Source organism: Canis lupus, chromosome 15 (genome assembly GCF_011100685.1).
Source record: "Canis lupus familiaris isolate Mischka breed German Shepherd chromosome 15, alternate assembly UU_Cfam_GSD_1.0, whole genome shotgun sequence".
In the NCBI taxonomy this organism is placed as follows: Eukaryota; Metazoa; Chordata; class Mammalia; order Carnivora; family Canidae; genus Canis; species Canis lupus.
The window spans coordinates 38,409,040-38,424,676 of NC_049236.1; the positions used below are offsets into that span (position 1 = coordinate 38,409,040).

General features: G+C 40.1%; 1 protein-coding gene across 17 annotated transcripts in view; it reads left to right on the forward strand.

Annotated features, from left to right (window-relative positions):
- APAF1 (apoptotic peptidase activating factor 1) overlaps positions 1–15,637 on the forward strand; it is a 146,052-nt gene that overhangs the window by 80,853 nt on the left and 49,562 nt on the right. For 16 of the 17 annotated variants that reach the window (XR_005370661.1, XR_005370660.1, XR_005370663.1 and 13 more), the window contains one exon: positions 3,137–3,283. Coding sequence is in view for 9 of the 17 variants with exons in the window: in XM_038558766.1 (XP_038414694.1) it covers positions 3,137–3,283 (147 nt within the window). In the remaining 8 variants the exon portion in view is untranslated. Of the gene's footprint in view, positions 1–3,136; positions 3,284–7,360; positions 11,984–15,637 lie in introns of those variants that run through there. The other variant, XM_038558761.1, reaches the window with a different exon arrangement.

Below are 15,637 nucleotides of genomic sequence, written 5' to 3' on the forward strand. Positions count from 1 at the left end.
TCTGGCCCTGGACTCTTGTGTCTTGGGAGGTTTTTGATGACTGCTTCAATTTCCTCCCTGGTTATTGGCCTGTTCAGGTTTTCTATTTCTTCCTGTTCCAGTTTTGGTAGTTTGTGGCTTTCCAGGAATGCGTCCATTTCTTCTAGATTGCCTAATTTATTGGCGTATAGCTGTTCATAATATGTTTTTAAAATCGTTTGTATTTCCTTGGTGTTGGTAGTGATCTCTCCTTTCTCATTCATGATTTTATTAATTTGAGTCTTCTCTCTCTTATTTTTAATAAGGCTGGCTAATGGTTTATCTATCTTATTAATTCTTTCAAAGAACCAACTCCTGGTTCTGTTGATCTGTTCCACAGTTCTTCTGGTCTCGATTTCGTTGAGTTCTGCTCGAATCTTTATTAACTCCCTTCTTCTCTTGGGTGTAGGATCTATTTTCTGTTTTTTCTCTAGCTCCTTTATGTGTAAGGTTAGCTTTTGTATTTGAGTTCTTTCCAGTTTTTGAATGGATGCTTGTATTGCGATGTATTTCCCCCTTAGGACTGCTTTTGCTGCATCCCAAAGATTTTGAATGGTTGTATCTTCATTCTCATTAGTTTCCATGAATCTTTTTAATTCTTCCTTAATTTCCTGGTTGACCCTTTTATCTTTTAGCAGGATGGTCCTTAACCTCCACGTGTTTGAGGTCCTTCCAAACTTCTTGTTGTGATTTTAGTTCTAATTTCAAGGCATTATGGTCCGAGAATATGCAGGGGATGATCCCAATCTTTTGGTATCGGTTCAGACCCGATTTGTGACCCAATATGTGGTCTATTCTGGAGAAAGTTCCCTGTGCGCTTGAGAAGAATGTGTATTCAGTTGAGTTTGGATGTAAAGTTCTGTAGATATCTGTGAAATCCATCTGGTCCAGTGTATCATTTAAAGCTCTCGTTTCTTTGGAGATGTTTTGCTTAGAAGACCTATCGAGTATAGAAAGAGCTAGATTGAAGTCACCAAGTATAAGTGTATTATTATCTAAGTATTTCTTCACTTTGGTTAATAATTGATTTATATATTTGGCAGCTCCCACATTCGGAGCATATATATTGAGGATTGTTAAGTCCTCTTGTTGAATAGATCCTTTAAGTATGATATAGTGTCCCTCTTCATCTCTCACTACAGTCTTTGGGGTAAATTTTAGTTTATCTGATATAAGGATGGCTACCCCTGCTTTCTTTTGAGGACCATTCGAATGGTAAATGGTTCTCCAACCTTTTATTTTCAGGCTGTAGGTGTCCTTCTGTCTAAAATGAGTCTCTTGTAGACAGCAAATAGATGGGTCCTGCTTTTTTATCCAGTCTGAAACCCTGCGCCTTTTGATGGGGTCATTAAGCCCGTTCACATTCAGAGTTACTATTGAGAGATATGAGTTTAGTGTCATCATGATATCTATTCAGTCTTTGTTTTTGTGGACTGTTCCACTGAACTTCTTCTTAAAGGGGAATTTTAAGAGTCCCCCTTAAAATTTCTTGCAGAGCTGGTTTGGAGGTCACATATTCTTTTAGTTGCTGCCTGTCTTGGAAGCTCTTTATCTCTCCTTCCATTTTGAATGAGAGTCTTGCTGGATAAAGTATTCTTGGTTGCATGTTCTTCTCATTTAGGACCCTGAATATATCCTGCCAGCCCTTTCTGGCCTGCCAGGTCTCTGTGGAGAGGTCTGCTGTTACCCTAATACTCCTCCCTATAAAAGTCAGGGATTTCTTGTCTCTTGCTGCTTTAAGGATCTTCTCCTTATCTTTGGAATTTGCAAGCTTCACAATTAAATGTCGAGGTGTTGAACGGTTTTTATTGATTTTAGGGGGGGAGCTCTCTATTTCCTGGATCTGAATGCCTGTTTCCCTTCCCAGATTAGGAAAGTTTTCAGCTAGAATTTGTTCAAATACATATTCTGGCCCTCTGTCCCTTTCGGCGCCCTCGGGAACCCCAATTAAACGTAGGTTTTTCTTCCTCAGGCTGTCGTTTATTTCCCTTAATCTGTCTTCATGGTCTTTTAATTGTTTGTCTCTTTTTTCCTCAGTTTCCCTCTTTGCTATCAACTTGTCTTCTATGTCACTCACTCGTTCTTCCACCTCGTTAACCCTCGTCGTTAGGACTTCTAGTTTGGATTGCATCTCATTCAATTGATTTTTAATTTCTGCCTGATTGGATCTAAATTCTGCAGTCATCAAGTCTCTTGAGTCCTTTATGCTTTTTTCTAGAGCCCCCAGTAGCTGTATAATAGTGCTTCTGAATTGGCTTTCTGACATTGAATTGTAATCCAGATTTTGTAACTCTGTGGGAGAGAGGACTGTTTCTGATTCTTTCTTTTGAGGTGAGGTTTTCCTTCTAGTCATTTTGCTCAGTTGAACAACCTCTGTTAGCATTCTTAGTGGTAGATACTGGACTAGAATTCTATGATTTTTTTTTTTTTTTTAGGTAGTTTGTTAGGCCTTTTTTGTTTATTCCTTGCTTTTCTCATTATTTTCTTTTTTTTTTAATTTTAATTTTTTAAAAAGATTTTATTTATTCATGAAAGACACAGAGAGAGAGAGAGAGAGAAAGAGAGAGAGAGAGAGAGGCAGAGACACAGGCAGAGGGAGAAGCAGGCTCATGCAGGGAGCCCTGGGACTCCAGGATCACACCCTGGGCTGAAGGTGGCGCTAAACCACTGAGTCACCCAGGAATCCCCTTATTTTCTTTTTATTAAATGAAAAAAGTCACAGTATTCTGACCAGTTGTTCTAAGTTCTCTTATTTTTTGTATTACGGTTAATGATAAATATTTTAAGTGATGCATTTTTATTATAATTAGTGCTTTTTAAAAACTTGGAGAGGAGAGAGTGTAATCTTCCCCCCCCCCCCCCCCCCCACGGGTGGTAACAGAGGTTTATTTATACTGTGGTACAGGGCGGGCTCCTGTGTCACGCCTGCCTGAGGACCTGACTGGGGACCTGGCTGGGGACCTGGCAAGAGAATGTAATCTAAAAAAGATTCTTTAGGTATTACTGAATTGTAATTATATTAAGAAAAATTTCCAAATATATTCCAGATGAGATGAATAGATATATAAAACTTCTGAGTGACCCTGTTAATAATGCATTGTATATCCTGTTTGTATAGATATGGAATGTCTCAAATGGTGAGCTGCTTCATTTGTGTGCTCCGATTTTGGTAGAAGAAGGAGCTGCTACCCATGGAGGCTGGGTGACTGACCTTTGCTTTTCTCCGGATAGCAAAATGCTTGTCTCTGCTGGAGGATATCTTAAGGTAAGAATTCCTCAAAGACTATGAAAGAAAATAGCAGCCTATATCCTACTTTCCAAGCTATTTTCACTTCCTGTTTCTCAGTTGGGCCTCCTACAACCCAGCAGAGTGGAAGGGCAGTTACTGTTATCCTCATTTGGCAGTGATGAGATGGAAATCTCTAAGTCTGCTTTCTTCAGCTCTCTTCCAAGTTTTGATGACAGTGTTAGGAATGTTCTTGGTCCAGAGCTCTCATACTGCCCCATACTTAGATGATCAGAATGACTAGAAAGTTGGATGTTTAATTTAATTTTATTTTCCATTGTCACTAATGGTTAACTCTTGTTTGAAAGTCTTTAAAAAATTTGTGAAAAAAAATTTGTGAAATTTCCTTAAGTATTATTAGTAGTAGCAATAGTGATAATAGTAGCAACAATATATTGCTTTATTTTATAGCTTATAAAGTGCTTTTCTTACATCATCTCATTAGCTAGCTTTGTGAAGCTTAAATTTTATTATTCTTGGTTTATAGATAAGGAAACTGACGTTCATGGAGGTCGAGGTTCCTAAAATTATACAATAAGGTGGCTTGTGTAAACTTATTGTTAGAGAACACAGAGGTCAAAGATTGAATGTGTTGTGGTGCCTCAGGGTCATCTTTTGGTGCTTGCATCTATTTATCCATCCACTCAATAAGAATGTGTTAAGTGACCACTGAGTGCTAAGACACTGTATGCACAGTGTTTAAGACTTGATTTTTGCCTTCCAGTGGTTTATAGTCTGGGGGAAAGCAGACAGTAAATAGTCTCTAAAGTATAGAAGGGTTCTGGGACGTTTTTGCATAAAGATAGTGGAGTTAGCAGAGGCTCCTTAGAGAGAGGGATGCTTGAGGTGAGTCTTTTGAATGCTGGTTCACTTGTAAAAGGGGTTGAAGATACTGTGTATTGTACTGACCACTTAAAATAGGTACCTAATAAATTAGATCTTACAGTACTTTTATTTCTTACTGAAAATATTCAAGTGTAGAAAATGATTCTGATAATCATCTAATACAGTATAGATGTTCAGAAATATTTGAATGAATGAAATGAAGTTTTTGGTTATATGAGACACACATAATTGCAGTTTTACTCAACATAAAAATCTAGCTTATAAAAAAGACAATTTTTAGCTCTTCAAGGGGATGTTTGTTATGAACCCTTTTCAAAGAGTTTGCATTGAGAATACAATGCTGTTGATAAAATGTTGTATTAAACTATACCTTTTTGGGCACACCTTTATTTAGTTATGGGTAAGGGGATCATGAAACTGTATGTTTAAGTGACAGGCTGTTCTTCCCTCTGGTTTGATTACTAGCATGGTTAAAGTGATTATGATATAGCCCAGCCTGCATCTACCCAGCACGTAATGAGACTATCCAAAGCACAAAGCAAATTAAAGTAAAAAGAAACAGCTGCTGTAGTGTCCAAGGAAATGGACCTTTTGAGTCTGTTTACTAAGAAATCCAAGCTGTATAAATTGGATGTCAGTAAGATAAAGTAGTTATCTAGTAGCTAAAAAGCTCTTTTAAAAAATATTTTATTTAAATTCAATTTGCCAACATATAGTGTAACACCCAGTGCTCATCTCATCAAGTGCCCTCCTTAGTGCCCGCCACCCAACTACCCCATCCCCCATCCCTCCTCCCCTCTGCAACCCTTTGTTTTCCAGAGTTAGGAATCTCTCATGGTTTGTCTTCCACTCTAATTTTTTCCAAGCTCTTAACTTTTCAAATTATTTCTATCTATAAAATTAAAAAGTAATATAATTTAGTTGTTTACTTGTGTTATGCCATGGAGTACCTACTGTTAGAATGACAAATCCACATTAATTCATACTTATGAGAAGAAAGTCTGATTTGAAATGTGGAATACATGGTGATAAAAGGTGTGCCATTACTTAGAAGCAACAAATGTAATGGTCAGGAGAAGGAGCTTGGGCAGATTGCCTGAGGTCAAAGCCTGGCTCTACCACTTATATCTTTGAGATTTTCCACAAGATTATTTAATCTCTCTCTGCCTTGATTTTTCTCATCTGTAAATGGGTATAATAATAACATCTATCTCAGAGTTGGGAAGATGAAAGGAGTTAATACACGTTAACATACATAGTGTAAAAGAAGTTAGTGCAATACTCATACATAGGGTCACGTACTATACTTTGAGTATATGTTAGCTATTTTAATTCACTTTATTTCTTAGAGCAGTTTTAGATTCATAGCAAAATTGAGCAGAAAGTATAGAGTTCCCATATATCTTCTGTCCCCATGCACGCACAGCCTCCTCCACTATCACCAGAGTATCAACAGACGGGTACATTTGTTATAATTGCTGAACTTATATTGGCACGTCATTGTACTGTAAGTACATGGTTTATATTACGGTTCGCTCTTGGTGGTGGTCCTTCTGTAAATTTTTTTTTTAAAGATTTACTTATTTATTTGAGAGAGTGCATATGCTCATGTGCAAGTGGGTTAAGAGGAGCAGAAGGAGAAAGAGAGAGAGAGAGAGAGAGAGAGAATCTCAAGCAGACTCCCCCTGAGCACAGAGCCTGACATGGGGCTTGATCCCCTGGCCCTGAGATCATGACCTGAGCCAAAATCAAGAGCTGGATGCTTCACTGACTGACCTAATCAGGCTCCCCCATTTTGTGAATTTTGACAAATATATAATGACATGTGTCTATCCTTGTAGTATGATACAGAATAGTTTCATTGCCCTAAAAATTCCCTGTATTAGCTGCTATTTTTAATGTCACTGTTTTTTAGTCTAGCTGCTATTTTTAATGTCACTGTTTTTTAGTCCATATTTAAGTTAGTGGCTGATGTCATGTTTCCAGGTAGAGTGGTTTGTTTAAACAGAGGGAAAGGTAGTGGGAGCACTAGATTAGGTACCAGAAGCTGTTCCACCTCTGCAGTATCCTCTTGGGTGACAAGGCCTGTCTTCTTTAGTACCCTGCATTCCTTATTTGTAAAATGAGGCAGTTGGACTAGGTGATCTCTAAGGGCCTTACTATCTCTGTGATTTGCTCATAGTGACTGAAAATTAATGAGTCCTCTCCTAAGTAGGTGGAATGTGTCCTCTGCAGTCTTGTTTAGATTGCTATTTTATAAAGTAAAATTGTCAGTTCTGAAAAATTTCAAATTAGTAAAAGTTGCTTCAGTGAGTTCTACTGAAGTCCATGGGGATATACTTTTATCATGTACTATTATGGACTGAACACAAATGGCTGATCAGTCAACTGCTGGAATGCTAGGCCCTTCCCTAGATACAAAAGTGAGTTGACACCATTATTTCATTCATAATACTCTGAATATTGATGTGTCTTTTCAAAAGGTGTTCATGTACATTGTCTCTTTTGCCCTTATTTTAGCTGTGAGATACATGGGTAAGCTTTATGATCTCCATTTGGTAAATGACTACGAACACTGTTGTAATCTTAGTGAATTCGGTTATTGCGAGAAGAAAGGAAGGATTTGGGCAGAACACCTGCTGCATTTGAGATGTTCAATATTTAGCAAATAAATGTGTAGAATATTTTATAGAGAAATTTGGTTATGGGCTTTTGAATCATTCCTGGTGAAAATGACAGGAGAGAGAATATCCTATTTGATAGCCTATAATAGGAAATAGCCTCAATGTTGATATCAGAATACCAGTCTCTCTGCAAAGGAGCATTTTTTAAAGAAAAGAGGGGCAAACGTTCTTCTGTCCATTCCAATGAGAAAGACTTGCAGGTAGCAGAGTTCAGTGCAGTCGTGGCCATAGAGGACTTTGTGCAGCCTTGTGTCTGTAGCTTTCAGTAGGCTACACGTTTTCCCAGCATGCCTTGCAGTTGGGGTTAGGTTTTCAGTAGCTGTGAGGCAGTCAGTCACCAGGGTTAATCAGGAAAGGCTGACCAGATTGATTATACTATATTCATCATTAAACCTCAGACATTTTCCCTTGCAGTTTGCTGGAGTTTGGGAGTGGGGAGGTGATAGGGTGAAGGATTTGGCTGGCACTACAGTTGTCACTTGGAGGGATTACCAGTCTAATGAGAATTTTATTTTTCTCTGAACAGTGGTGGAATGTTGTCACTGGGGAATCCTCACAAACCTTCTACACAAATGGAACCTGTCTTAAGAAAATACACGTTTCCTCTGACTTCAAAACATATGTGACTGTTGATAATCTTGGGATTTTATATATTTTACAGATGTTAGAGTGAAGTAAGGATTAATGTAAGTTGAACTCTTTTTAGTTTTGAATTGGAAAAAATTCTAGTGAAAGTCTTTATATTTTGACTTTTGTGAAGCTGTGAATTGTTCTGCAGTTATTGCATTCACTATAGAAATGTTTGTGGTTGGATGAATAATATTAATGTAGTCTTTTCCCAAATGAACACACCTTTAATCTTGTTATTCATAATCCTCATCATCATTGTTAACAGTTCGTCTTTTAAGATGCATGTGAAAATGTAAATATGTACCTTGTAATACTGTTGGTAAAATTCTCTCGATGCATTCAAATTGGTTGACATAATTAACGAGAATAATTCGGAGGAAATAATGTATTTTAATGGTATTATTATGCAGACTGTGCCTCAAGGTAGCAGACCTGCTTTCTGAACCAGTGTACCCCAAGGGGTATAGTTCTCCCAATTACAGTCTTAGTGCTTATTTGTACCTCTTAAATTTGCTTTAAAAATATTATGTCTGCTTGCACAGTTTGCAACTTTTAATTCACTCAATAAGTGAGTGTTAGATTTTAAAATTTCTTTGAAGCAAAAGTGCTTATGGAGCAAAAATTGTATGTGCTGGAGAGAGTAGATCTTACTGGTCTACCTTTTCGTCACTAGCTGATGGCACCCCTGTGCTGCAGCTGGACTCTAGTTGTCAGTCTCTGAGTTGGGTGCTTGCTGTTCTGCTTGCTCTGGTTTTTTATGTATCAGACTTGTTACTTGAATGAACTTGACCTTTCTTAATTTTCATTTTTTTCTTCTTTTTTTAAAGCAGTTCTACAAGTGAATTTTTGTAAATTAGAATAATTGAGGAGCTGGTTTTCATTTGAAGTTTTAACAGAATTTTTCTAAGAATATAAAACAGTAAAAAAACATTTTCTTCTAGTCTCTTTACTCAGATGAATGGCATTGTCAACACTGTTCTCAATTCTTCAAGAGAATTCTCTATGGTTTTCTATGCAATAACAGAAGAGTCATTGTGACTCTGGAAGATGTCACTTTTAACCTACCAGCTCTTCTGTTGTCTTCTCCTTTTCTCCTCCTTCTCTCTCCCTCTCACACTTCTTCATTCCCTCCCTCCCTTCCTCGCTGCAAGGTTAATCAGGAAAGATAGCTCTTGACAGGGAAAAAGTACATCAGTATCAGTAACTAGCTTTTTTTTTTTAACCTTCTGGTTAGGAACTTTAATTGCAGTTTAAATATCCATTTCCCCTGACAATATATTGTTAAGGGAAATAGCAATAAATTAGCAATAGATGTGGTTCATATAAGAAAATAACCAAAATTTAAAAATTTTGCTGCTGCAGTAGTTACTAAATCGAAAAAAATATTAGTGTTAATAGTAGGTAAGTAGTGAGCCAGCATTTATTGGTGTGTATGAAATGTGGAGTAGGTGGGGGGGGGGCCTACACCACTCCAGGTGTATTTAGATTAGATAATACTATTTAGCATTTAAGGGAGCCATAAATAGAATTGTTAAGGAGATTGGGATGATGGATGGGTCGAGGAACTAGTTTATAGGCTTACTGTGATTTAAGCAAATGTTGATGTGAAAATCTTAATTTTATGAAGAAGTTTCTGTAAATGATATATTGTGCGTAGAGTATCCAAATAATTGATTTGCATACAATGTTTAGGAACTCATTTATAGCTCAGAGTATAAAGTATTAACTTTTGGAATTATAAGCCACTTGACTGTTAAAGTATGGAAGAAACATTGGCTTCTGAAAAACCTTGATTGGGCCCTTGTCTTTAAAATGAAAAGAAAAATGGGAAGAAAAGGTAACATGACAAAAAGGCAAGGTTAAAAAGAAAAAGAAGTCAAGGTAAAGCCTAGTATAATGGAGCTGCATATTTCAAGGCAGCTCAAGTGGTCAGTCAAGGGGAGGATTTAGTTTTGTACTTGCAGATGAGCATTTTTCAAGTATTTTCCCTTTATTTTTTGTAATGGAAATTACATTACATTTTGTATATATAAAGACTTTTTTTTACATTGTATGTATCTTGTATGTTTTGAAAACTTGTTAGTTTTGTATTTATGATACAAGTCACGGGGTTTTTTTTGCCTTTTAATACATGAAGTAAAAAAAATTTATAAAAAATAAAATCCCGAAATATTTTTGAAACACATTTTCAGATTGTTGAGGCTGTCATTTGTTGATTAGAAAACAAATGTGAAAGATTCTTCAAATGAAAGCAGTCATCCTTTCTATTGATGCTTTATCAACTGTGTCTAATTCAGTTTTAATCAACATTTTATCTCCTCAGTTTACCTCTGATAATTGCTACCTGGTGTGGCTGACATAGGATTCTGTAAAGAAGAGAATTCATTTATTTATTCTTCCATTCAGTAAATATTTATTGAGATTTTCCGTGTGCCTGGCATTTTTGTAGGAATTGGAGATGTAAAAGTGAGCAAAACAGCCTGCCCTATTGCAGTTCAGGGCCAAGGAGAGGCAAACAAAAAGCAAATAAGTAGAATCTGTAGTGTATTAGTTGATATGTTTAAATGGGGAGGGGGGAAGCGTTACTGTTTCAGATGGAGTTGCTCACTGAGAAGGTGACACTTGAGTACATTTGTGAAAGGCGAGGGTGTGAGTCGTCCAGGTACCTGGAGAGATTCCCAGGTGAGAGTGCAGTGAGCACAGAGACAGGTCAGTGGAGGGGTAGCTCTGTTACAGAGCTGGGAAGGAGGCTGGTGTGGCTGGAGGAGGCTGAGTAGGGAGTGTCACACAAGATGCATCACTGTGCAGGGCCTGCTAGGCCACAGTAAGAGCTTTTACTTGAGATAGGAGCTACTGGAGGAGTTTGGGCAGTGGAGTGATCTGACGTAAGCTTTAATTGGTTCCTCTGGCAGTGGGAACCAGTTGAGAATTAGTTGAAAAGGGGGACAGGCAAGACTAGAAGCAGGGATACCTGTGAGAAGCTTTTGCAATAATTTGGGCAAAGCGAAGGCAGCCAGAGTATGGTAGGTAGCAGCAGTAGGGGGAGTGTGACAGTTGGATTCTGGATATATGACTGATGAGAGTTAAAAGGATTTGCTGGTGGATTGGATACAGGTTGTGAGAGAGACAAATTAAGAATGACACCAAGGTTTTGGCTCTTTGGCTTGAGCTACTGGAAGATTAGAGTTGCCATTAATTGAGATGAAGATAGTTATGGAAGGAGCGGGGCTTTGGACGTAGAAGTTTGCAATGGCCATTAGGCATCCAAGTGGGGATGTTGAGTTGGGGGTTGGAAAAAAGGGTCTGAAGTTGTGGGGAAAATCTGTGATGGAGATATAAATCTGAGAATCATTTGTGAATCAAATATATTTAAAACCACAGGCTCAGATGAAATCAGTAGTGAAACAGGTGTTGATAGACAAGCTTGGAGTCCTAAGCCAGAGTCCAAGGCAGTCTGAGGTTGGTGAGATGAGGGACCAGCACAAGAGACTGAGAAGGACCACAGAGAGTAAGAATTGCAACGTGGTGTGGTAAGTTACAGTGAATGCAGTGGGTGTGGGTCTTTTAACTCAGTGTGATTTGGGCAGTTTCTTTTTTGGTTTGTTTGTTCAGCCACCTGCTTGTCTTTTCTGTACGGCTTGCATATCTACTGTTCGCCAAGCACTATTTTAAGTAGCAGCCAGGGTGATAAGTAAATACATTTTAGTTGTTGGGAGAGATTGGGAACAATAGGTAATAAGAAAACAAGAAAATAGCAGTAGTTTTATCTGTAAAGTGGGTATCCATTCTTCTCACGATTGTTTAAAGATTTAGTAAGATAATGCTCATGAAGTACTTACCTCAGTGCTTGGGCCAAGAAAGTGCTCAATGAATGTTCCTTGGTGATGTTCGAGTCCCATCATCTCTGGCCTGCCAATAGTTCCCTGACTGCTGTCTCTGCCGCTAGCCGTACCCTCTGCTTATTAATCTTTCCAAAGTGCTCATCTTCATCTTGTCACTTAAGACCCCGGACCTGCTATGTGCTTTCTTGCCTCTGTGTCTTTGTATATGCTCTTTTCTATACTGCCCATCTCCTACCTAAGTTTTTCCCCTAATTGCTTCTTACACTTCATATATTCTTTGAGATAACCTTTCTGCTGGAGGTTTGCCCAGCCCTCTCGTAGTGCCTTCCTTTCTCTGCCATGACTTTTATCGCCCTTTGTTGTGTACTTGTTGGAGTCCCTCCTTAGAACATAAGCTCCAGGAAGCCAGCTATAGGTCTTTTACAGCACAGTCTAACATAAATGTGGTGCCAGTTGGGAGTCTCAACAAATATTTGTTCAGTGATTGAAATTTTTGTATATGCGCTTGTATGCCCATAGTGCATTCTCTCTTCTCCCTCTGTACTAGGATATCAGGAGGCTAATTAAGAAGTAGCACACCACCAGCATTTTCTTTATATTTCTGTTTTAGTTTGGCATTTTATTGTGAAGCATCATTAGAGGAAAGTAAAACTTGAATAAAAAAAGATTTGCTTCTAGATTATATGAAATGAATAAACATGTCCCTAAAGTGTTTAAGTTGGCAAGTATGGCAATCTGTTATTCAACATTATGTTATTATAATTTACTTACCGACCTTTAGAGAAGGAAGAAATTACTTTCAAATAATTCTTAGTCTCTGCAATTGTCATTTGAATCGATTTCCTTGATCATATTCCTTCCCTTTAAGACTATGGAGATACTATACAGTTATTAAAATACCTGAATTAAAGTATCAGCTGATATCGGGCTGTGAATTCAACCATAGAATTATTGTGTAGCTATGTATTTTCACAGGGAAGGGGGCGAAAAATGTGCATCAGACATGGGACTATCAGAGACCAGGTCTTTGAAGTCATTTGGCATCAACGGTATATTACTTCTAGGTCAGATGGTGTTAAGTAGACTAAAACTTGGGAAGTTTTCCTTTAAATTATGATCCAGGAAAACGAGCTGCTGGTGTTCATTGTAAATTCATTTATGAGGTCAGGCCTTCAGAACTAGGAATTACTGCTTATTGCGGAGAAGCAAACAGAAAGTCTGCCTCTGTAATTTCCATCACCCAGGGCTAGAGTGAGAGCATGCCAGGCCCAAGATTTGGTGGGGTGGTTCTGAGCAACTGGTAAACTGGAAAGCACCCAGTAGCCGAATGAAGTCTTCTGCTTAGTACAAGGGAGGCTGTTGTGAAGAGCAGGAACACACATTCTCACCGTGCATTCAAATCTTCATTGCCTCCCCACTCCGGGGACTGCCCAGCCCTTATGCTGTCTTGACAGTACTTGAGTGGATTTGCAGACCCTGCAGTCCTAGCTTAGAGAGGAAGAACTGCACCCAGTCGGTTGGTGACAAAGGACCATAGTCCACATCTGATTTTCCTTTCTTTATAGAGAGACCCGGACCCACTGGGCTACAAGTTGAATGTCAGTTTCAATTGGAAGTGGGGTCCCCCTGGGTTTACAGCACATGCACACCAGTCTAGGGGGTCAAGGCTTAAGCTGAGGAAGATTTGGGAGATCTGCATTTCTCATCTCTGATTCATCTTCAATTAGCAGTAGTTCTAAACCCTTCACTTTGTGTTTATTTGCCCCACTCTGTCAGATAACCTTCTGAGACCTAACAGATCCTTTTTAGGAGGAAGGAGGAGCTGTTATTTTTACCAGTGTTTTCTGTGCCAGGCTCTATGCTGGGCTTGTTCCACACGTTATTTAATTGAATCTTCACAACAAGGCTGCAAAGTATTATCTCTGTTGTCTAGATGGAAGCAGGTGCAGAGAGGTGAAGTCACCAGAGCCCCACAGCAGAGTGGTGGAGCTGGGGTTTTGGTCCGTGTGGTTGGCCTCCTCACTGACATCCTTGGGCGAGAGGATCTAGGAGCATCGTTTCAGTTACACACTTGGTAATTCATTATTCATTTTGCTCATTCACATTATGCATCATGACTAATCCTAAGTCCTGAGCTGTCAGAGTTGGTCCCTGCTCTTTTTTTTTTTTTTTTTAAAGATTTATTTATTCATGAGAGACACAGAGATAGAGAGGCAGAGACACAGGCAGAGGGAGAAGCAGGCTCCATGCAGGGAGCCCGATGTGGGACCCCAGGATCACGCCTTGGGCCGAAGGCAGGCACTAAACCACTGAGCCACCCAGGGATCCCCTGGTCCCTGCTCTTGAGATGCTTTTGCTTTGGGTATTCTGGTTAACCCATCTTTGTGCCTGTAAGGATTACTTTTTTTTTAATTCATTTTTTTAAAAGATTTTATTTATTTATTCATGAAAGACACACACACACAGAGGCAGAGACATAGGCAGAGGGAGAAGCAGGCTCCATGCAGGGAGCCCAATGTGAGACTCGATCTCGGGTCTTCAGGATCAGGCCCTGGGCCAAAGGCAGGCACTAAACCCCTGAGCCACCTGGGCTGCCCAGGATTACTCTTTGAAAAAAGAAGCGGGGCCCTATTCCGATAGGAGCCAAATGGATGGCCGGGATTGGGGGATGTTTTGGATTTGCCAGCACTTGGCTACTACCCAGCCGGGTCTCAGTTCTCAGATGATTCAAGTATTGAGTTGAGAATGTGGCAGCCCTGCAATGGTCTGCCCCCTGGAGATGCTTATTTCTACTTCGAAACTCTCAAGGAGTTCAGTTGAGAATAGCATTAGCCCTGGGGTTACTGGAGCCGTGTGCCTTCTTTCTGCCTTGATTTCATTTCCTTTCACTTGAAAAGGTGTAGCCTCTCAGAGCCTTGTTTTCCTTATTTGTCAAATAGGGACCACAACACTTGATAGAGTTTTTTGTGAGGCCTGAAAAACATGTCAAGCATCTGATATGGGGCTCAATAGTATTCTTATCTTTTGTCTCAGTTACAGACTTCATTCCTTTGCTGCCCATGTTTCCATGGTTTACAAAGTCGGAACTTGTGACTTCTGCTTTCTCCGAGCATCCTTTTCTACCTCGTGGTAGACTTACCTTTTTGCTCTTAGCTCCCAGGAGACAGCCTTCCCTCAGCAGGAAAGCTGTCATCTGCTTTCTTCTGAGACATCTCAAACTTTCTTCTCTTTGGGATATGCATGTGCCCACCAGTGCTGGAGGGTTGGGAATGAGAGTGGAGGAAGAACCTTGGGCTGGTGCTTGGGAGTGTGGTAGAACTCTGGCTTTGGCTGTCACGTGTATCCAAGTTCAAGTCTTGGTTCTCAGGGACCTGCTTTTTGGGAGCCTCTCGTGCTGGAGACGTACAGGGGCTGCCCAGCTTCTCAGGGGTTCAGGAGAGCCTCATCCATCCAGAGGTGAAGCTTCTTACACTTTGTTGTAATAGAATTACCTGGGAGACTTAAAAACTTCCCTAAACCCGGACCTTCTCCCAGGCTGGTTAATTCAGTATCTGGAGATATGGTAATCAGGTCTCTGTATTATTTTAAAGTTCCCCAAGTTCCCCAGGTGAGTCTAGAGTGCAGTGCAGGTTGAGAACTGGTACCCTGTGCTGTCTGTCACCCTCATGGCCAGGCCGTTGCCAGTTGTTCTGTCCCCCTGCCAGCTATGTGTGTGACCCCTGCTTATACAGTGTGTTCCTTTCCATGCACTGCCACGATATCCTCAGGAGTGTTGCTGAGCAGCCCAGATGTTTGGTCTGTCCATTATAGTAACACGGACAAGGGGCTCTTTCCGGCTTGGATTTGGTGGCTAATTTATAGAGCAATACTTTTAGGGTTATTACCAACAGTTCCTCCTCTGGTCATGGCTTGCTCTATCCAGGTGTCTCCCCTGTGTGTCCTTGCTTTCACTTTTTACCTAGTGCCGTGATTATTCCCATCATGGCAGACACTGTTGGTGGCTGTCCTGGTATCCAGTCTCTCCCTTTTCCTAACAACTCCTGAATTGTTGGGGCTGCCGTGTGCTCACCTAAAATCAACAGCTACATTTTCCAGCTGCCTATATAGGGGTGGCCAATGAGTGATAAGTAGAAGGTGCCAGGCGGGGCTTCCAGGAAAGCTCCTAAAAGATTGCCTTACTGGGGATCCCTGGATGGCGCAGCGGTTTGGCGCCTGCCTTTGGCCCAGGGCATGATCCTGGAGACCTGGGATCGAATCCCACGTCGGGCTCCCAGTGCATGGAGCCTGCTTCTCCCTCTGCCTATGTCTCTGCCTCTCTCTCTCTCTCTCTC